The following is a 23,245-nucleotide window of genomic DNA, read 5'->3' on the forward strand; positions in this document are numbered from 1 at the left end:
TACACTTCAATAAATTTTATTTTACTTAAATTTCCTTTAAGACCCCGTACTTAAAAAAAGTATACGTTTATTAATATTATGAGCACGCTACATGCTACTTAAAGCATTTTCAGTGCAATTTAAAGAATTAACAGAACAGGTAAGTTACAGATTTTAAACATGGCAGGGTTCGAGCCCAGTTATTTTTCAAACTGTAGTTCTAGTTATGTTATAGGTCAGCGACTCTAACAGCTGAGCCACGGGACCACACTAGTTTGTTTTGAAAAATATGTGCGTAACAGGCAGAAGGTGGCGTAGCAGACCCTATAAAGTATATATATTCTTGATCAGCATCAATAGCCAAGGCGATATAGCAATGTCCGTCTGTCTGTATGAACAAATAGATCTCAGAGACTATAAAAATTGTCCTCAAATGGAGAGTAAAAAAGACTTAAAATTCTAAAATTGTACGCTCTTATACATATGTTCTTGATTTTTCTTTAAGCGCATTTGTTGTTTGTTTTTACAAATTAAATCATATTGTTATTTTGTTATTACATATTGTGTTATTACTTTGTTATTTTCTTATTACATATTGTGTTATTACTATCATTTCGATCATAGTACAAGCCATTTTAGAATATGGGGGCGCGATACAAGAGCAGTCAACTTGTTAAACTCGAAAGCTTTAGTTCTTATATTCTCTGAGTTATTGACAAACGGGCATGGCTAAAAAACTTTTTTTTGGCTTTTAAAAAAAAAAAATAATATAAAATCATTGAAAAATATGGTATTTTATTTTTTACTTTTTAAACACATCGCATTTTGTTAATATATTCCATACTGAAATCTTTATGCTTGTCAGCGGGATCTAGGAATTCATTTTAGAACCATAGTTTCTTAGTGAAATATTCTAAGAATTCATCGTAGTTTCCGCTTTTGGGGTACGATTTTCGACGAAAACATTTGACCCACCCTAATATATATTCTTATAAGAACAATTAAAAAGCTAGAGACACCAAACTTGGTATGTAGGTTCCTCTATATTGAAAATATTGAAAATTTTTTTTGTTCTTTGAGATATCTTAACCAAACTGATTGAATAAGCATTTAAATAAGTTTTCTAAACCCTGACGGAAGTTGGTTTAAATCGTTGTACTAAATCATATAGCTGCCAAAGGACCGATTGGGCGAAAATCAAGTTTTAGTAAGAAAAACTAATTTGTTTTATGAGATATCGTAAATAAAACTGATAGTATATGCATTTAATTTGGTCTTATGTAGTCGAGTAAACTAAATATTTTTTAATGTTTTCCTTTTGCCAAAGTAAGTACGGGGTCTCCGACAGTCGAGTATGCTCGACTGTAGCACCGCGAGCGACCCGAGCAGGGGGCGGAGCCCCTAGTTTTTTTTTAGCTAGTTAATATGTAATTAATATACTAAAAAATGTTGTCCACAAATTGAAAGTTTATTGGAAGCTATACATCAAAGCGAGTTTAACCATTTTTTAAACGGTTTCTAAATGGTTCCGTTTTTTTTTAGGTTTAGAAAACAGCAATTAATTTTGGGTCTATTATATTTGTCCTTGGTTTTAACAAAACGTTTAAGTATTATAAAAATATTTTTTTTTCCTGAATTGATTTTTATAGATTAATTTGCCTCGAGTGCGCGACTACGAGATATCCTGTTCCCTAGCCCTAGGATACTCTAACACTTATTCGGACACACATAAACATACATTCACATATTTTCCATAAAATTTAATTGTTAATAGTAGAGAGGCTAAGAACGGGCCGGGCACCAAATCAGATTTAAAGGCCCTGTCAAATTTTTTAATTTTTGCTTACTATTTTCAGTCCCGAATGGACACAGGGATTTAATGGACACAGGGAATAAATGTCAATAATTCTTAGACCCCGTACTTAAAAAAAAGTACAGGGGTCTATTGGGTTTGTTTTAACGAATATGTGCGTAACAGGCAGAAGGAGGCGTGGCAGACCCTATAAGGTATATATATTCTTGATCAGCATCAATGGACGAGTCGATATAGCAATGTCCGTCTGTCCGTCTGTCTGTCTGTCCGTCTGTATGAGCGCCTAGATCTCAGAGACTATAAGAGATAGTCTATATTGCAAGCAGATCAAATTTGTTTCAGAATTCGGCCCCGCCCCTTTTATCGTCCACAAATCGAAGAAAAAAATTTCATATCCAAATTATAAGAGCAATTAAAAAGCTAGTGACACCAAATTTGGTATGTAGATGCCTCTATATTGCAGGCAGATCAAGTTTGTTTCTTTTTTGAATCGGACCATTACATCATATAGCACCCATAGGAACAATCGGTCGAAAATCAATCATATGCATTTAAGTTAACTAAATATTTTTTAATTTTTTCTATTATTAGTTTTGTGCCATAGTAAGTACGGGGTCTCCGACAGTCGAGTATGCTCGACTGTAGCACCGGCCCACTAGTTTTAAATAATTTTTAAATTGAGAGTTATGTTCTTTACAGATATATAATATCAATAAAATAACTGAATAAATATACAAAGATTGTTCTTTGATTTTAAAATTGTACTGAAGCTCTGCACGAAATAAGTTGTAAGCTACTTTACATTTTTTTAAGGCTTTATAGCCTTTATGTTCATCTTCAATAGGCACATGGTTAAAAACTAGTCGGAAGGCTATAGTCCAGACCCCGACTTTAAAATACCCGTTACTTATTTCAATATATATTTAAGTACTTTATAGAATTTACTACCCTTATAATAACTATGTATACTTTATTGCCTTAATTTTTAAAAACTTTGGTTAGATCTTACTGCCGTTCTACTTGTCCGATCTTGCTGCGGTTAAGTGATATAATACCATTAATTAAATTCAATTACCATAAAAAAACGTATTAGATGGAAAGCTGTGGGTGTGGGGGGTGGCGGCTTTTCGCGAATTGTGAGGGCGGAAGAGGGCATGCCAAAAATATAAAACAAACGACCTGCGTGGGGTCTATAGAAACCTGTGTGCCAATTTGGTTGCTCCATCTCTTATGGTCTCTAAAATCTAGGCGCTCACACGGACCGACAGACGGACATGGCTGTTGATGTTGATCAAGAATATATATATAGAGTTTATGGGGTCGGAGATGTCTGCCTCTCCCTGTTACATACATTCCAACGAACACAATATACCCTTTTAATTATTTTTGAAGCAACGGGAATAAATAACATATATTAATATTAAGTGAAAAACGAATGAATTTTGTTTTTAAAATAGGGAAATATTGGTATACGGTATAAAATATTTTTATTTACTGTCCAACTGTAAGTAGCAATTAATAGTTGGGCACATAACAAAATAAGAAAGTTTTCAGCAAATCCTCATTTCTCATATTTGATTTGAATATTGAGATGGTAACAGTTTTTCAATTATTAATTTAATTACTTGTTTGTCAGACCGCGCACCACTGTGCAGAGACTATTCATTCGGTGCTTGCCTCGGCGTGCACATGAAGATGAAGAGCCGGTTCATTCAGTCGGCGACTGTCAGCCAATGCGCTCGCGAGTGTTGTGTGCTCTCCGCTCTCTGCTGTCTGCTATCTGCTATCTGCTCTTCGCTGTTTGAAAATGACAAATGAAGATTAACGGATAAACGGCTAAATACAATTATTTTGAAATATCGGCAAAGTGATGTGTGTGTTTTAAATAGCTGACTAAATAAACTATGTATGTAAATACAAATTAATGTATTAAACAAATACAATTGCGGTGTAAACAAATCTAAGAATCGAAGAAGTGAATGCACAATGTAAGAGTACAACTTGTTTTGTTTCGTTCGTTTGATTTGAAAGGCATTCAGTGAAATGCCGCCATTTGGCTGGTGCATCCTCATATGAGCTTTCGGAAAATGGTTCCATTTGTAGTGTCAGTTGTTCCTTTGTGAGCATTGTTATTGAGATACGTACGAGTAGTACTTATAGCTAAGCCAGAGTCTAGAGTCGGTGGTGCCCAGCAGCGACAATGATAAGCACACACCACCCGCCCCACCTCACCCCATCCAGCAGTTTCATTCCGCACCACTTTCATTCCATGACATCTTCCTGAATGCTGCCTTATGACGAGAGAGTATGGGTTAATATTTGTCTAGTTTTTGAACGTTTCCCTTTTGTCTTTTGACTTTGGCGCTCTCAGCTATGCCACAAACCCATCGTCATCTCGTCGCCTTTGTGTGCAAGCTTACAACAAATAGCTCCACTTACACACTCACTGACAGTCGGACCCTTTTGCAGGATGAAATGCACGTGCATCTGACATCTGACTGTGTCGATGTGTGTGTGTGTGTGTGTGTGTGTGTATGCTAGTAAGTGGGCGGCTCCATTGCGCCGTAAAATATGCAATTAGAAGGACATCAAAGCGTGAGGCCGCCAGCTCTTTCCTTGCGCTTAGCTATGCGCTTTGACACACACATATGTATCTACACAGACACACACTCACAGACTGAAGTACTAGTCTCTCATCATTAGTGTGAGCAAGTGTATATATGTCAGTTTGTCAGCTTGTCAGTCGCTTTAATAGCGGGAAACATGTCGGCTGTGTTTTCATACTCGTATTATTTATTTATATTTTCACATTTTTACATTTTTACTTTTGGTTAAAATATGCTTGCCGACACAGTCGTCACATTGTGCTCCGATTTTATATATTCTCCAACACTTGGAAACGACAGTGCGAGGTCAATTGGCTTAATTAGTGTGTGACAGGCGAGGAATAAGCAGGGGAGGCGGGTATGCTGTTGATCTCGCAAGGAATGTCCACTTGTTGGCGTTGATTGTGTGTTTTTGAACTGGAAGACAAGTGTCTGTTCACTGTCCACTTCTTTTCCATGGTATTAAATTTAATTGCCGCATTTTCCACTACGAGTAGAAACAATCTTCGGCGAGTGGGCAGATCGGAATACACATGAATATAGGTCTAAAATATTACGTATACCAAAAACATTTACGTAATCGAGCGTATTGTTATGATTCGTATCGAACGGACACACTTAAAATTGAATGATTATTTAGTAGTGACTTCCTTTCCCTTAACGCGATAAGTTAATGCTCGCAATATGCACTCAATATAAGGACGCAAACTCTTATCAATAAGTGTAAAACACAAGTGAATAATAATGCGGGTCTCTTGGCTGCTAATCGGTGTTGCACTCATTGCACTCAGTGCCAGTGCCAGCGCCGTGAAGCTGGATCAGCAGAAGGATAAGGAGACAAGCAACAATGCCAAAGGCTACGCCCGTGACCACGCCCACACTCACGCCCACGAGGAACAATATCTTCGAAGGCGGAGCAAAAGCAATGGCGCCTCAACTGAGGTGAGACGTGGCAAGGAGAGTCGACGGGAGCATCAACCAATAAGCAATAGTGAGGAGGAGGATTACGACTGGATCGATGCAGATACCAGCGATGCAGTCGACCACTCAGTGATCAGCTCTGAGTCGGTGACAGCAAATAATCCACCCCATGGTAAGTCGACATCAGTGTTGCCAACTTTTGGGCAGCAAATAAAGCTGTTTTAAGGGCAAAGAAGATCGACGTAAAGAAGACGAAGAAATTGTAATATATTTGATGCTTTTCTTAAGTTTATTGAAATGTTGTTTATGCATTTCTAATAGTTTCCGCTGAAGCTTATTTAATAACCAACTAAAACTAAGTATAAGCTCATTTTATGTTTTTAATATGCAATACTAGTGACTCAAATTAAATAAACAAACAATAGAGTTGGCAACCGTACTTTGTACTCTATTAAATTTTTCCTGAAAATGTATTTATGTTTTTGTTAGTAAAACACTTTAAAAAAAAACTAGAATTTAAGCGGTGCACCTGTTTTAGATTTTTGCCCGCAGTTGGACTTTATAAAGACAGATCTGATGGCAACACTAGCCGACAACGACAAATCCTTATCAAAAGCCGTTATGTCTGATTCGATGCCCAGTGACCTTTTAGCTTATTGCATTTTGCTTTTCGCTTTTTACTGACCGGCCGGAACTTCAAAAGCGGCATCATATCAGCAGCTGACTCATGACCAGAGGCACTTGTTGCTTTTCCCTCCACATGTAAACAATCTGAGCACCGATTGTAGGAAAATGTTTATAAACAATGCTCGGGCTCTATAGGCATATATACATTCTTAATGCGAATGAGATTGGCTAGAAACTTGGAAGTGTCGCGTAATTAAACCATTTTTGGCAATTGATTAATGAAATACATATGTACAGATGTTGAGTATGTGAGAGAAGAGTTCCCATCCGCTTTCTCACTTAATCAAAGGCAATATTCGAGAGGGAATGAAATGTTTTAATTGAAAGTGTCTGATGATGAGCAACTGGATGATACATTTATACAAACGAGTCCACATATGTATCTACATCTGTATCTGTATCTTTTGTAAGGGTATGAATCTAAATTGAAACTGTTTTAAAAATTTATTTAAATTGCTAAAGCAACGACTGTTTGCTGTTTGCCTCTGCTGGCGCCAGCATATTCCACATACATTCTCGTAAATACAAACATACAGCTTCTCATTCCTGGGCAGCTTAAGCCCTTGCCTGGGCCTGGGCCTGGGCCTGACCAACACCAACAACAACAGAGGCACCAACACCAACACTAAAACCAGCACCAACGCCAACACTTAATTCAAGCGAGCGAGTGAATTATGGCGAGTGTGTGATAAATGTGTTAGATTTCCAATGAAATGAAATTTTATGGGATGCACATATTTGTCGCAGCTTATGTGCTGCTTAACTGATTGTCGTCGCATGTATAGTAGTTGTTGTAGCTGCTGTAGTTGTTGCAGTTGCAAAAGGGAATGCAAATTCGAGTACACGCCTTGGATGTGGGATTGCCCCTCTTCGGATGCCAACGAACTTGTCGGCATTTCGATTGATGGACATACATTTGAAATGCTTTGCATACTAATAACTCTATTCACGTTTATAGTTGTTTCCAAGCTACTCGTAAAATAATAAAAAAAAAAAAGAATAATATTTTAAGTTGAATACTCCATAAAATAACCCCCCTATGGTGGTAATGCGTCACAAGGTGCACAATCCAATAGCTCCTACTTGACATTCTAAACACCTGCGATGAAATCGCAGTCCATCTGTGGTCAATGGCCCTCTAACCATCATATGTGTATATGATGTACTCATACACCCTTTAAAACTGTCAACATGAATTCGATTTGCATACAGTTTGCATGTTGCTTAGTCCTACTTATTAGGCAGATAGTCTTGCCACGAGACTTGGCCAAATTAGTTGTTATTGAGACATTTCCTTTATTTATAGGCGGCATCTGCGTTTATGCTCCGGGCTCGTCTCCTTGTCCGGGTCTATGTTGTTGACAGTCATTGAGATCATTGGCCACGCCATAGCGAAGATCGCAGAGCAAAGAACGAAGAGCGAAGAGCGAAGAGCGAAGACTGCGCAACTTTGCAACAATCTATAAAAATAGCACTCGACGCAGGCATATAAAAGAATAACATGATGGTTTTAAAAATAAATAGAATAGAATAGATAACATAGCATGCCCATTAAATCAAAGTATCTACAAGCCAATTTGTCACATTGGCCACATTGGCAATAACCAAGTTTTGTTCTAGTAAATGTTAATTATGCATTCGATTATTCGAATGGCATTCAAATGGCCGCAAATGTCTCGCATGAAACTCAAAAATCATTTGATGAAATGAGACTTCAAAGTAAATGCTCTAAAATTAGTCATAACTATAAATTGTCGCACTTGGACGACGGAAATATGTATGAATCTTGTTGGTATGCCAAAAAAAAAAAAATAAAAATACGAGAGGTAGACGGATGAAAATGTGGAAATGCTCGAGCCTCAGAACCATAGAGCCACCGATCCACAGCACCACAGCAATTGCACACTTAATTAATGAGTAGTGCTTTTGATGTTTTGGAAAGTTGGGCAGCTGGCCCCATCTTTACCGAATACACAGGCCGAGAGTTGCCCCTCCCCCTCAAAGCATGTGACAGAACGACATTTTTCACGCACTCAACGAAACTCTTTGAACCCACCCCATCACATCAGAACACAGCAGAACACAGCAACTGTTCCTGCCACTGTCCCTGTCGAGCGGGACTGTGGACTGTCAGTTAAAGGGTGAGGCATGTGTCGCACATGTCGCACAGTTAGCTGCGATGCGTCGTCGGATGCGTGCAACGCCAAAGTTCAACACCCAATGAGAAATCTGTAAATGATGCGAGTCAAGACATCTAAACGGCAAGTGCTTAATAAGTAATCAGTCACATAGATTTACAAATACATTACATTATGCAGCGCATATGCAGATAGCGTAACATATACTACATTTTCATAGAAGATCAGCTTGGAATCGAATTAATTGTGACTAGAGATCAGTAGTGTCATCCAGCGAGACGACAAAGTTGCTGTTCTTGTCACTCTCTTGTACACTTCTGGGGAATTACGAGCACAAACTCACATGGCGAAAATGTGGCGAATTTTGATGCACATACAGTGCGAAGCAAAAGTGCATACACTGTACACCTTCACAAGCCTTACATTAAAATTTATTCAATTATGAATAGCGTGAGCTAATAAAATACACGTATATAATCAATACTTGAACTTTAAATTGTGAAAAGTGAAAAAATAATCATTGCATTTATTTCACATCTTTCAATACGAATTGTGACACAAAAAGACGTGTCCGATATAAGCAGAAATTGATATACAGTCGATCTTCCCTCGAACTCGAATCACCATTTTTCAAATTGCGAGCTGCTAAATTTAAAAAATCAGAAATTAGTTACTAAAATCCATACACTTTAAATTGCTTTTACTCTTACTTTTCTTACATAAAAAATCGGAAAGCAGAATCGAAAATAAAACGAAATTTATTGGTGATTTCCCCGAATAGTTCGACTTACAGAAGCTTGAGCCAATATTCAAATTCGACTTAAGGAAGTTCGAGTAACGGAAGCAGAATTGTTTGTAATTTGCTCAGTAAACGCTATTGCCACTCAATTTTTTTCGAGTTGGAGAATATTATATAAAAGTTGGATTATTATTTTAGATTTCATTCAATTCTAATTTGTTTTTACCAAGAAACCATAGTTCTAAAATCAATTCCTCTTCCCCCCTTTTTGAATTGAAAAATTGTATTTCCATTGTGCCTTCGATGATTCGATGGCTGAATCTAAAAAAGAGTTTTGATACCAATCTTGTCTTGTCTTGTCGGACTAAAAACACAAAAGATATGCTTATAATAACATGCTAAATATTTCAGAAAAAATACATTTTTCCACTCAAACAGCGGGGGCCAGAAATTGATTTAAGAACTATGATTATCTGGTAAAAACATCATAGAATTGATCGCAAATTACGAATTTGGATTTCCATTTTTTTTGTGGCCCATACAAATTGATGCACCCTTATGTACACACTTTTGGTCCTCACTGTAATCCGCATACACGGACAGTCTTTGGCTTTTTAATGAGTTTGGGATTGGGAGTGCATTTAATATTAAAACTGGTGTCAAAATGCGTGAGTCAGGTCGATTAACATTAACTTGAGTTGACTGATTTTTATAACTTTTTCTTCTTTTCAACTTTTATCTTTGCAGATATCTTCACATGTTGCAATCAAGTCTTTGGCTCCTGTCGCACAGCATGTGAGAACGTAAGTAGCTAAAGACGAAGACGCAGACGGAGATGGAGATTGAATAAGTTATGACACACACACACACACACACACACATGAATAGTATGATCGACTGATAAGATAAAACATAACCACGACGAGCACTTCCTGGTATTTAATGCCAATCGTTATGAGCTGCATACTAAACCAAGCGCCAGGTCGTAACAACAATTGTAAGATTGTAATGCAATGTACGTGGCAGAAATACTCGTAAAAAAAAATATAAGAAATAAAAAATAAATGATTATGACAGTGGACAGTTGGTATTCAGGTATTTCATGTTTCAGGAGAACCTTTGAACGCAACTTCCGTTGCCTTGTCCCAAAATGAATAACGAGCAAGACAAATCCGCAGATAGCTGAAATCCGACCAATTACCAATTGTTAATTAGCATAAACTGCAAACAGGTTTCCCGCTCAAAGTCATTCATAAACCTGCGCATTTGAGTAAAAATCAATTGACTGTCAGTGTGTGTGTGTGTGTGTGTGTTGCCAGTTGCACTAGGCAGGCTGGCTTGTTGTCTAGTCGGTCTAGAGCCGCAATCAAATCACTGACATCATTTAACTTTGTAATCATAACAATTTCTAAAACCAATTAGTTTCAGCAACAGTTTCTCGTTTAAGCCCGACCAGAAAGTGGGCTGAGTTTTTCATTTTTCATTTATGAATGCAAATGAAGGCATTAAATCTTGGCTCAAATTGAAACTGACAAAATGACAGCTTCAGGATAATACCAGTTCCCGGACCGGTTTATCATATTTACTACAAATACTATGCTATCTCCTATCTGTCGACTCTTGGGTGCAGCATCGGATTGACTGGAAACCAGACACCCAGACAGGGACCCAATTGAAACTATAGACAGCTCTCAAATCCTCCCCATCCATACCCAAAACGTGTGAAAAGTCGATCCTGATTGCAACTAGCTGATAAGCGGAATTTTCGCACATTCTCTCTTCATTTTTATTGGCAAACTGCTCTCACTCGGTTGTCCCAGAATCGGAATCAGATTCGGAACATGAATCTGAATCCCAGCTGCCGCAGGCGTTGCCCGGCAATAATTGCTCAGAGTGTGCCTATCTTGATTGCAGATAACTTCAAGAGATGCAACACAAGTGTGCAACAGATCGCAGATCTCCGATCTCATCTCTCCATGCTGGTGGGCAGTGTCTCTTTTCATTACTTGTGTGCATTGTGTGTTGTGTGTGGGTGTGCATACGTGTTGGTGTGTGTGTGTGTGTGTGTGTGTGTGTCTGTGTGTGACAGGCCATGACACTTCATTACCAAAAGCAAAATACTACAGGAAGTTAGCCAGTGTATCTGTATCTGTATTTGTATGTAAATTGTGTTTAGTGCGAGCCCAAAACGAAAAGAACAAAGATCAGAGTCTTTAATAGACATCGTTTTACTCAGATTACTGTGGCAGATAAACGATCCGAACAATTTGTTGCTTCGTTATTGAAGTCTTCTTTCGTTATTTACGATCATACAGCGGGTTGCTATCACCGTATCACCTCTCACCTCTCAGTCTGCCCTCAGAGCCAAGCAACATATCGAATGTAACATAATACCAATGCCCGGGACAAACAATGGAGACACACTGGCTGCAGAGTATCTCTCAACTGTAGAACTTGCTACTGATAATGTTATAAGTATAGGCAGGCATAGGACTCGACACAGGGTATCTCGTAGTCGATCACTCTCGACTCCTTTCGTTGTCACATCAAATCCATAACGGCCAATGTATATAAAAATACATTAAATGGATTTTGCATTTAAACATAAAATTAAGTACTAAGTTGTAAATAAAATAGTTTCCTGCGTTATGCAAAAATTTTAAGTAACTTTGCATTTGGAAATTCTCTTATTCCCGCTGAGTCCAAGTCAGCAAACCATCATTAAGTAAAATAATGTTCCTAAACAACCATGTGGAGAGACTTGATTGATATAATGTAATACATATATTTATGTACATATAACGGAATCAAAATGAATTTATACCGTTTTGTTCTTACAATTTTAAGATAGCTGTACACTACAAATTTTAAATTAAGTATAAATCGATTTTAAATATAAAATCAGATCGTTACCAAACTTAATCAGAGTATAAATGGCGATTATAAAATCTGTGAGTTTCGTTAAAATACCTCTAGAAACTCATAAAAAAAATTAAAATCTTATGTACCAGATACAAGAAATAGAGACCTTAAGCTTGGATCGCTAGTAAGGTCAGCACCTATTACAAACCAACAAAATATAACATTATTAAATGGAATTTAATTTTGTTACTGTACTTAATCTTAGTAAACACGTAAGAATGAATAGGAAGTCAGTTCTTAGAATGAGTATTCGAATGTAGAAACAACAAAAAAAGTAAATAAATCCGCAAAGATGGTATTGTTTAATGTTTCTCGTTAAACTTACAATTCTTAACTGAACTCAATGTCGAGCTTCGTTTGAGTCCTAGTCCTAGAATGTACGCCGTCTACTAGGCAATCATACTATTCCTCATTTACATACATATTTTTTTATGTTTTAAGATTAAATGAATTTAAATACGACAATACTTTATACCATAAACAATTACATATTGGGATAAGTTCAAGATTTTTGTGTACTGAAACTAGTATAGTATGTTTCAATCTTTAACAGACTTGAAGTTCTTAAAGTACCACAACAAAATTCTTATTTTAAAATTTTTGAGTTTGCGAAATGCGAACTTGAAATAAGATTTTTGTACTCAGTTTTGGAAACACCGAGCTCAGACAGTTTTTAGAAAGTTTGTACTTGAATATCCTCTGTTTAAATACGGAAATGCTGATTTTTTTTCCTGAGTGTCTGTATAATCTTGAAAAAAAATCTTTCGAATAAACGTACATAAGTGGATTTCCAAAAATTAGCGCTTAAAATATATATTTTTCTTATACTAATTAACTTGTATCTTATAGTCTGGAGTCGACTATGACGTTCCTACTCTTTTCTCTCTAGTTTCACGAGAAGAATCGATTTGTTGTATACCCAACATATGGAATGATTTAAAAAACTAAAGCGCACTGATAACATGAATTTTGATTTGTTCTTTTACTTGCAGTTATCCTTGGTACAATTGGATGGGAGCAATGGACGCGAGGAGCCTCGCACAGAGTTAAGGAAGTATTGTCAAGTACATCAACTGGAATTTTGGGGTTGTGTGAACCTCACTCTCGAAGGTAAGTTGGAGACTTGTGTGTAACAATATGCATTCTATAATTTGTATACGCTTTGTAGCGGTCAACAGAGGTAAATCTTGGTCAGGTCGGCGCTGCTGCCAATTGGCCGTTCTGCCGAAATGCAAAAATGCGTGCGCAACTGCATCCGCTGGTGACGAGGTGAGTGACGTCTGTCGGAGAAGCGACGAGCAGGTGCTCTATGACTGCTTCGATCATCAGAATGCGGCAGACAGTTGCTGTGGACAGGCACGCACCTCGGAATGTCTGCAGGTAAACATCATTCCATAAATATAAGTTATTGTCCTATCAACTGTGTCGTCAAATTCAGCTAAAGCTTTTTCCAATTAAAAAAATCTATCTGGACGAGCAGGAATTTGCGTCTTCATATCACAAACATTTGGAAATTTCAAAAAACAAAATATCAATATCAAAAATATTTCGATGTGAAAATATTTTGTTTATATTTCATAAAAAAAAAAATTTACAGAATTGGCAAAAACAACGGCTAAAAATTTCGCACTATAATATCGCATAATTATATCGATATTGATATTATCGCCAGAAAAAAAATCGCCAAAAAATATATCATCACAAAAAAATATCTATCGAAATATCGATAGTATCGATTTGATATCACAACACAACAAGTTTTAAGTTTTTTTTAACAAGCATTTTAAAAGCGGCAAAATGTCAAAATTTTGGGCAAAAAGAAGTGTTACTTTAAAAAGGGTTTAGCCTACACCAAAAATGATGAGATAGTGAAGAGTCTATTAATAACAAGCATTGCACAGGGGCTGGAGGAGCAGCAGCTTCAAAGGTATTTTGAGGGATTTGGACGCGTTTCACGCATCCAGTTGTTTTCGGGTGGACAGAGCATGTATCATATACAGATTATGAAACTAAACGATCACTGCCTAAACCATATATTCATCCAATTATCGTTACTGAATCGCATTACGTTCGCACAGACGTGTACTTAATTTCGTAACATTTGTGAGGATATGTCGCCGATGCTGGACAGATCTATCGATTTGAATGAATGTTGACAAATCTGTAGTCTTGAAAATCATCTCACCGATGAGCATCTCGGAGCGCTTTTTCCATTGAAACAGCTAAAGAGACCGGATCTTTCCCATAATAACAGCTTAGCTGGAGTTCATATGGATGGTTTGACAGGTTCTATTGAGTCTCTAACGATATTAAATTCTGATATACTGATACGGAATCTACAAAGCAGTTGCTTGGGAGCCTTCGGCTTAAGGAATTGCACACAAGTTGGGTCGAAATATCCGAACTTATCAACTAGATTGTACACCGCAAATGCCTTAAATTCTTGGAGGTCCTTTCCATTTCCGACTACGACGTGCTTACTTACTTAAACATTGGAAGGCTAACAAGTCTTAAGAAACTAATATTGAAAATCTTTCCTGGTGATGATTCTGAAAATCCAATGCCTCCAAAAGTAATTTAGTGTCTGGTGAAGCATAAATCCAAGCAGTTGGAATATTTGGAAATACGTACTCCAAACTGCGTTGATGCCGAGATCCTTCAGGATGTTGAGCGCATTGCGTATTCTGTATTTGCCAGGCCAATTTTATCTCAGCGATCTTGAATTAGAGGGAAGGAAAATAGTCCTTGAAAAATTTGGAAGAAATCAATTTGAAACATTGTGAGAGTAACACTGAAAATGGTATAATGCGACTGATAATTGCCTGTCAAGTGTTAAATCTGGAGGATTGCACGAAACTCACGGGCAAGCTTTTTCATGACATTATCAAGAACGTAGAAAATAATCAATACAACCGTCGACTTCCTATTAAATTAAATATGTCCGGCAACAAACACAGGCATTTTTCGAGTGGCTGCCAGAAAGATAATCGATGTGTAATATGCGATCTCAACATCGCCTAACATATATTTCCTCGACGATGATGATTATGATGATGGTTCATTCAATCTGTATGAAGACCTTGATAGTCTTGATTCGGACTATTCATTCGACTCGGAGGCTGATGATTCTGAAGCCTTCATGAGCGACGAGAACTTCGAAGATTCTGACGACTTCCAGGATTTTCAGCTATAATTTTGAATAAGTAATATTATGCGCGAGTTATGCATTTGCAGATTACCTCAATCCTGAACCAGTGGAATTTTGTTTTTGGTTATTATGTTATATTGGAAAACAATATTATTATTATGGATTATTAATATATTGTCAAGATATACATATACAAGATATACATCCAAGTTATCTGTTAATTTCTGTAAAACGTTCATTTAATTATGGATTAAATAAAATGTTAAATCGCTATTATTTGTTAGACGATTAAATACGTACATATATACATACATACTCAAATTTTTATAAAAATCGTTAGAGCCGTTTTGTCAGAAAACGCCAAAATGTAAGCTAAAAAACCTTATTTCACCTGTAAAATGTTACCTGAGCACTTTAAAGGTATGCCCGAAAGAACTCGAAACTACCTTTCCAAGGATATATAGGACATATCTCAAGCTTCTATTGTTTGGAAGCTGTTTGGGTTTCAATTTTAGCGGGAAATTGCGTTTTTCCTACACTAGAGGTTTTTTCAAAAAGTCGTAGAACAAACATTTCTAGATTTTCGAAAAGAAATCAATCCCCATCATTACATCTTAGCTTCTTTAGCGCTTTGATGCAAAACAGACAAACAAACAAACAAACCGACTTTTCATTTCATTTTGAGAAGTCCACTAAAAATTTCAAATTTAATTATCTTTTGAACTAGTTGTCGGACTCGGGTGATTGGGTATCAATCGACGCGCATTTTAATTATAATTAAAAAAAAAAAAATGTTAACAAAAGGCTCCAACGGCCCCATTAGCAGCAATGATTTACATTTTTCCCCTCCCACTTACACACCCTTTTTTCATAATCCAGGTGATTTAGAAAAAGTTTTAGTACGCCATTTTGTTAGTTTGGACTAAACCTTTCGATCAGTATATAACTCGATCTGATCGTACAGTCGTAGTAAATTGTCAATATTAGCTGTATATATTGCTAGTCGCCTTTCGCACCATTCGTGCTGCTTTCGTCACTAGCGCGATTTGCCGTCCGCAGTGATATATAGCAGGTTAAATAAGCTTAAGTTTTAGTAGACTCTTATTTCAAACATTTGGAAATCTGCCTTTTTAAATTATTATTTGTATTATATAATCTTTAATCAAATCTGGGGTCAGGACCATGTTCATGTTTGAGAAAATTCTTTAGTTTGAAAAACTTTGCTAGTTTTTTAGCTATCTCAACCAAACTTACAGATTGAAGTAGTTTCACTATATTTTACATTCTGACCAAATTTGGTCAATATCGAATGACAATATCATATAGCTGGTTTATATTAACCTTTTGTATGAAAAACTTTTTAGTTTCTTTAGATATCTCAACACAAATCACCGCGTGCGGAGCTCCTTGTATATTTTTAAAGATCAAAGACCTACACCAAAATGATTTTGTCAGTCCTGCAAATAATAATTTAATGGTGTACATTAGAGTGGGTCAATTTGAATGGACTAAACAAAAATTCATTAGTACATAAATTTTATTGTACATACATTGAACTATAATAAGGTTTGCCCAAGAAACAATGGATCTAAAATCAATAATATATAATAATTTGTATTTGTATTTGTAATTTGTAATAATATATAAGCGTAACGTTATTTTATATATTAATAATTGTCTGTTAGCAAAGGCCACTCAAAAAAAGTAAAACAAAAACACCGATTAATAATGAATTTATTTTTTTTTTATGTCAACTAATAAGTTGACAACAATTATAATAAAATTGTGAAAAACTTAAACAAAATTTAAAAGTATAAAAGTCTAAGGAAATTAAAAAAATTATTAAATCATCCAGCATTTGTTGCATATATTGGGGAAACCCAGAATTAGTTGTCGGTATCTATTTAATTGAATTTTAAAATTAATACAAAATAACTTTTATATGACAAAAGTTACCACTTTTAAAATTAAGTTTAAAAAGAGTCATTAAGACCGCCATCTAATTCTTACGTCTAAAATCATCATATATCGACCCCTATTTTGGTTTTTTTCTTACTTTTTTTTTTTGAGGTAGACCTGCGGCAACCGAAAATTACTATTACATAAAACATACGATTATCTATTTTTAAAAATGGGAAGCCCGAAAGTGATTTTAGACCGTATTCTCTTGGAAAAGCCTATTTAGAATTAATTGTAAAATACGATATTGATAACCGCTTTGTCGCGGAAAAACTTTGACTCACTTTAGTGTACATACATATACAAGAATAGAGAAAAAGAACAAAAAGCTTTGAATTTTATGCATTTCAACATCTGTAGATGTGTCTTTTCCAATATTGAATAGTTCCACTTGAGGCAATTCAATCAAAATGTATTTTGAATCGATTCATTTGTAGATTTTGATATTGATTCGATTATCGTTTACTTACAGGCCTGTCGTGAAGTGTTTGAGCCGCCAAATGAGACTGGAAAAGGCAGCGACGGTGGCAACTTGGTGGACGTGGTGTGCGGGGAACGCAATGCCGATGTGGTTCAATGTATACACAACCACACGGACATGACGCCACCGCTGGATGCTGAGAAATGTGAGTATACCCAGAAGATGAATGTGAATCTGAATGTGATTGCTGTCTCCTCTCACAGATTTGCCATGCTGTGAGTACAGCCAGGAGGAGATTTGCCACCGCACGTGCAAGGATGTGTTGCAAGCGTCGAAGTTGCATCAAAAGGGTGAACGCAGCGACATTATCTTTGGGCGTCTTGAGGCAGGATGCGGAACACCTTTGCCGCATCTGCCCTTTTGGCAGTGCTTCCTCACGGTGACGGGTAAGCTGTATGTGCCCGCTGGAGGGCAATCCCAACGTCGCATGGAGCTGTCCTCGAACGGAGTCGAGCCCAATAAACTGGGCATTGATGCCGCCAAACGACAGTGCTGCGAGCATGCCAGCAGTCACAAGTGTCGTCGACTGTGCACCCAGATCTTCACCAACGACTGGTGGGAGACACGCTTGAGCTTTGATAGCGAATGCTTGGAGCAACCGACGGAGCTGGATCTCAAGCGTTGCATTGAGAGTGTTGATGCTCCCTGTGAGCTTGGCTGCAAGGGTCTCGATTTCTGCACCAACTTCAACAATCGTCCGACGCAGCTGTTCCGCAGTTGCTCCTCTGCTCATGATGCAGCTGCTCGCGAGGATTTCCTGATGTTGCAGCAACGTGGCTATTTCCGCGTTCTTGGCCATGATCTTTACATAAAGAATACCTCTCGCTGTGCCCCTGACAAGTGGCAGGCACTTGTCTGTGCCCTGCAGATCCAGCCGTGTACCCGCGTGGGACTCTACAATGGGATCTGCAGAGAGGATTGCACCGAACTGTTGGACGAGTGCCTCGACTGGACACGACAGCCACAACGTCCACAGGCGATCTGTGAGCGACTGCAGCCGCCATCGAAAATGGGTGATGATGAACCCACGCCCTGCATCTCATTAGGTGCCTTCCTAAAAGGTGGAAACGTATTCGATAAGGCATTGGACCCCACGGGATCTGGGCTGACATCCCCATGTGCCGCCAAGCCCTGCAATGGCAGTGAGGTGTGTGAGCTTCAACGGAGCGGGAGTCAAGGATACGCCTGTATTCCCGGCTGTAGCCTGGGACAGGCCTCCACACTGATGGTTCCCTTCGGGGCATTTGTTCGCGTGGGCAAGACGAGTGTCGGCAGTGGCCTAATCCTTGCCAGTGACCAACTGGTGACCGCTGAGCATGAGGTGTGTCGGTGCGGACTGCGTGGCAGCATAGAGCAGTGTCAACCCCTTCCCAGCTACAAGCATGCCAACTGTGTCCTTTCGCGAGATCACATCTATCGACATGGTTCCTCTTTTCACCTGGAGTGCAATCTGTGCAGCTGTTTCGCCGGCGAGGTAACCTGCACCAAGCAGCAATGTCGACTCGCAGACTACGTGGATGCTGGCTACACCAGTCTGCCATGCAACTGTGCCGCACACTATGTGCCCGTCTGTGGCGCCAATGGCAACACCTATCCCTCCGCCTGCGTCGCCAAGTGCCTGGGCTTGCAGGAATCCCAATACGTCTATGGAGCCTGCAATGCACGTAATGCCTGCCAGATGAGCCTCAGCAACGGCAATGCCCATAACTGTCCATCTGGCACTCAGTGCCTGGAGAAACGACAGATTTGTCTGTCCAGCATGCAAAGACCGTGTCCTCAGTACATTTGTGGTAAGTAAACCAACGCCAATCTAGGTACTTCATTCGAATTCCGAATATTTTTATAAGAATTACAAAAAAACAAAAAAAATACAATTAAGAATCAATTTAAGAGAAAAAAAAATAAGGATGGAAGAAGAAAACATAAGTTATGAAATTCATTTTAGAAATACAAAAACAAGTCGGATAGGCTACGCTCGAGGCTCCGACTATAGGAATACCCGTTACGTACTTTCAGGAGCTTGTCTTTCTTTAAAAATTGAAACAGTTATTATATCCGTTTTATTTAATTGATATTGATTCGCTTAATTATGATGATAGATAATAATAATAGATAAACGTTAACTACCAAAAATAACGATAAATCTTAACACTTCCGGGACGGACCGAAATACCGCGCCAGAATATTATTTCTCACATAATCAGAAATTGTCCTTTTTGGTGGAACATGTAATTCCAGTAAAAATTTTCATTGTGACATATAATCCCAATATTTGTTATTGACGGACTAGCCAGTAGTCCCAAAAAGTTTTTCTTTGGGTGAATGTCGTGATTTTTCCCGATTTGCGGGGGTGAAAGGGGGAACAATAAAAACAAACTTGATCTGCGTGGGGCTTATAGAACTCTGTGTGCTAAATTTGGTTGCTCTAGCTCTTATAATCTCTGAGATCTAGGCGCTCACACAGACAGACATATAAAGACACATAAAGAAGTGGATTTGGGCCCAATAGCTCGAAAAAGCTACATTTTGTTGCCTAGTATTATTTAATTCGAAAGTAAATGCTTCCTAGTTTTGTTATTCTATTTTCTTCCTTAAAATTTTAGTATTTGAATTAACATGATTTTAATATCTTCATCGTTGCATTGCAGTGAATGTTTCGTCCTCCAGCTGCGGTCTACACCAAACGGAGCAACTGTGCGATACGCAGAGCAAGAATCACCCGAATCCCTGCTCGCTACTGCGGACCAACTCCCAGTTGGCCTATTGGGGCGCCTGTCGACCGGATCACGAAGGCGGCAATGAGCTAATGCCAGTGTGTGGCGTCAACGGAGTAACCTATCGGAGTACCAGCGCCGCATTGGCCGACTTTGTACTGGTGGATTATGTTGGACGATGCCGCGAGGTCGGGCTGCTGGCCAGTGACATGGGAAGTCGCTGTAAGACCGTCAAGTGCCCGGCTCCAATCTCGAAACACTGTCGCCAAATTGTGCCTCCAGGTGCCTGTTGTCCGGTCTGTGGTGGCGGTGCCTTCCGGATTATCTATTCCCGCAAGCAGCTCGACAGAGCATTCTACGCTCTTCGCGGTGAACACAACTCGTTGCTAACGTTGCACAGCATTCTGCAGGAGCTAGATCGTCTGGTTCACGTGAGCGAGTGCCAGCTGACTGGATTCCTCACAATGGAGGTGGGCATCTTTGTGGCACTTGTTCCCCGTGGTCCGAGACCTACAGGCCTCCAGGTCAATGCGTGTGAGGCGGAAGCGGAAAAAATCTCTACCTTAATTAGCTCTCAGTCACCGCGAATCACAACTAATCTCGCACTCTCCAGCCTAACAGTCTCCCATATGCTGGAGTCCACTCCGAATGGCGTCGCGAAAGTGTTATCCCATGGACTTATGGTTACTATACCCATTGGTACACTTCTTCTGGCTCAGCTTCTCAGCTTCAGCGGGAGCAATATTTAATTTTTAAGTTTGTAGCTTAAGCCGGGAAGAAAGGAAGGAAGGACGGCTTAAGAAATCAAGTGAATTCTTGGTGCCAAATATTTAGTGGTTTAACGGACGCAACCCCATGGTGCCTTCAACAGGTCGGGATTGACCCTTCGTATGATGTGATATTAGCTAAGATACTCTAAGTTTAAATATATGACATATTAAAGACATGGCAACGGTTAGACATTAATTAATACTGATAAGTTTGAATTGTTCCAACCAAAGCAGCGTTCTCCATATGTTTACAGCTAGTCTAATGGTATATATAAACTAATGTTAACTTGTTCTATGTACGAGGCAAATCAAATTATAGCAAAGTTTTATTGTTTATTGAACCTCAGCAAAATCTATGACGATGCAAAAATTTCCATATGGATTATTATTAAAACTAACCAGCACAACTTAAGATATCTCCATGGGTACAGCCTGTACGCGTTCGGTGATCTGCAGATCCTTAATGGTGGTGTGCAGCAGTGGGGTGCTGCCCTTCTTGAAGCTATAATTGAGCTGGCGCTCTCCCTTTTTGTTGGCCAGCTCGTAGTTTCGCAGATACTCGGTGCTGTCCTTGCGAATCACGCACAAGTCAACATTTGATCCAGATCCGAGATCATTGAAGATACCAGAAGCGATGGCGTCACGCACGAGCAATTTTGCCTCCTCCTCGGATAGATCGGGTTTCCAGCGACTCTCGAATACAGCCATGGCGGCCAAGGAGCCCGATCCCATGGTGGCATAAGGCAACTTGTCAGCGCTTCCATGGGGATGAATGGAATATATGTGTGGCCCATACTTGTCGACGCCGCCGAGGACAAGAGCAGCACTAATATGTCCCTGGTAGCGGAACAGCATCTGCTTCAGTATGTTGTTGGCACACACGACGGGCACCTGTCGCTCGGTATTGAGGCGATGCAACTCCAGCTGCGATGATATTAAATCCGTGGTCATTTCGGTGTCAGCTGCAGTGCCAGCACCACAACAACTAAAGTGATTACTCTCAATTAATAAGTGTACAGCAGTAAATCAATATATCGACAGCTTTGCGCCAAAAATCATAAGTAACAATAACTAAACTTGCATCAAATTGTCTGCTTGGACTAAAATTGAACATACGATAAATTCGCGCAAGGTTCGATATAAAACAAGATTCTCTACTCACTAAATGTTGTCGGCCAGATAATGGATCTTTGCGCAGTTCTTGTCAGACACAATTGGTCCCTCAGTGGCACGCGTATCTGCACCTAATACCACACCATCCTTGTAAATGATTCCAACAATAGTTGTACCAGTTTTTGTGGTTGTCGGAGGCTTGAAGCCGCCTTGCAAAAGAGCCGCATTACTGAAATAATCAAGGTATACATGAAAATGTGAAACTATGTGCTACAGAAATGCGTTCTTACCGCCGACAGTTGTCAAAGTTGAAGCCAGCGGCAGGCAAATCGCGTGCGGTGTCCAAATACATTTTAAATTAATAAAATTACAATGCGAATGACGAGTAAAAATTGTTGAATGACAATGCGAATTAGAATTGTATCGAATCAATCGAGGGTTGCCCATCTAATACAAATTTTCGACCAGGTTTGATTTTTTGTGTTAAGAAATAGGTACATTTCCGAAAAAAGGTATTCGGAGCTTTTGTACCATTTTTTAAATATTTTTTTTCAGCTTAAATTTATAAAATTTTTGCTCAATTTGTGTAACAATTTTCTCGATTAAAAAATTTTTTTTTTTGGATTAAATTTTCTAACTTCTTTTCCCAAAAGCTGACGAACTTCAAACCTTTATTAAAATATTAAACACTAATTTTGCATAAATTTAAATTTTCATATAATTTATTATTATTTTTTGAGTTTCTTGCGTTTTTAAATTTTCAATTTTTGTCGACATAATAAGTTGACCATCGATAACAAACGTATATCGGCTCTGTCTAAAGAAGCCCTAAAATTTGTTTTGTATGTGATTCATAAATAATTGTAACTGCTACTTAAAATAGTATTTTCAGCGTTACAGAAATATGCAGATTATTTTTAATAACATTTTTAATTGTTTTTAATTTTACAACCTAGAGACAATCATATTATTTTGCGATTTGTCAGTCTAATTAATGATGAATGCCACTGTAGCTAAAAGTGTCGTAGTGACTCGAGTCACGTCGTGACCGGGTTTGAAAAATCACGAAATGGCGCGCGATTTATTCACAAATTTAAACAGCAAACCATTCTCTTAAAAATCAATAATTAGTAAACTAATAAAAATCGAATGAGATAAAAATAAAGGTGAATGATTCCATGAATGTTTCGAGCTCATCACCCCTGTGGTACAGAAGTTACGAATTTAATTCTAAAAAAATATCAAAAATTCCAAT

General features: G+C 38.3%; 2 protein-coding genes across 2 annotated transcripts; one reads left to right on the plus strand and one right to left on the minus strand.

The window, feature by feature from the left end:
• The first annotated feature begins 3,511 nt into the window (after positions 1 to 3,511).
• Positions 3,512 to 21,073, plus strand: LOC117787238 (reversion-inducing cysteine-rich protein with Kazal motifs). Its single transcript, XM_034625707.1, has 8 exons — positions 3,512 to 3,698; positions 4,893 to 5,491; positions 9,631 to 9,686; positions 12,798 to 12,915; positions 12,974 to 13,185; positions 17,385 to 17,538; positions 17,597 to 19,183; positions 20,042 to 21,073. Exons 2-8 carry the CDS (start codon positions 5,143 to 5,145, stop codon positions 20,854 to 20,856), a joined length of 3,291 nt encoding a protein of 1,096 aa, XP_034481598.1. The 5' UTR covers positions 3,512 to 3,698; positions 4,893 to 5,142; the 3' UTR covers positions 20,857 to 21,073.
• A 117-nt stretch (positions 21,074 to 21,190) lies between these two features.
• On the minus strand, positions 21,191 to 22,436 carry LOC117787239 (proteasome subunit beta type-7). Its single transcript, XM_034625708.1, has 3 exons — positions 22,281 to 22,436; positions 22,040 to 22,219; positions 21,191 to 21,862 (listed from the first exon to the last, which is right to left on the minus strand). The coding sequence occupies exons 1-3, from the start codon at positions 22,340 to 22,342 to the stop codon at positions 21,286 to 21,288; spliced, it is 819 nt and encodes a 272-aa protein (XP_034481599.1). The 5' UTR covers positions 22,343 to 22,436; the 3' UTR covers positions 21,191 to 21,285.
• Between the last annotated feature and the right edge of the window lie 809 nt (positions 22,437 to 23,245).

The sequence above is a fragment of the Drosophila innubila genome (assembly GCF_004354385.1).
Source record: "Drosophila innubila isolate TH190305 chromosome 3L unlocalized genomic scaffold, UK_Dinn_1.0 0_D_3L, whole genome shotgun sequence".
In the NCBI taxonomy this organism is placed as follows: domain Eukaryota; kingdom Metazoa; phylum Arthropoda; class Insecta; order Diptera; family Drosophilidae; genus Drosophila; species Drosophila innubila.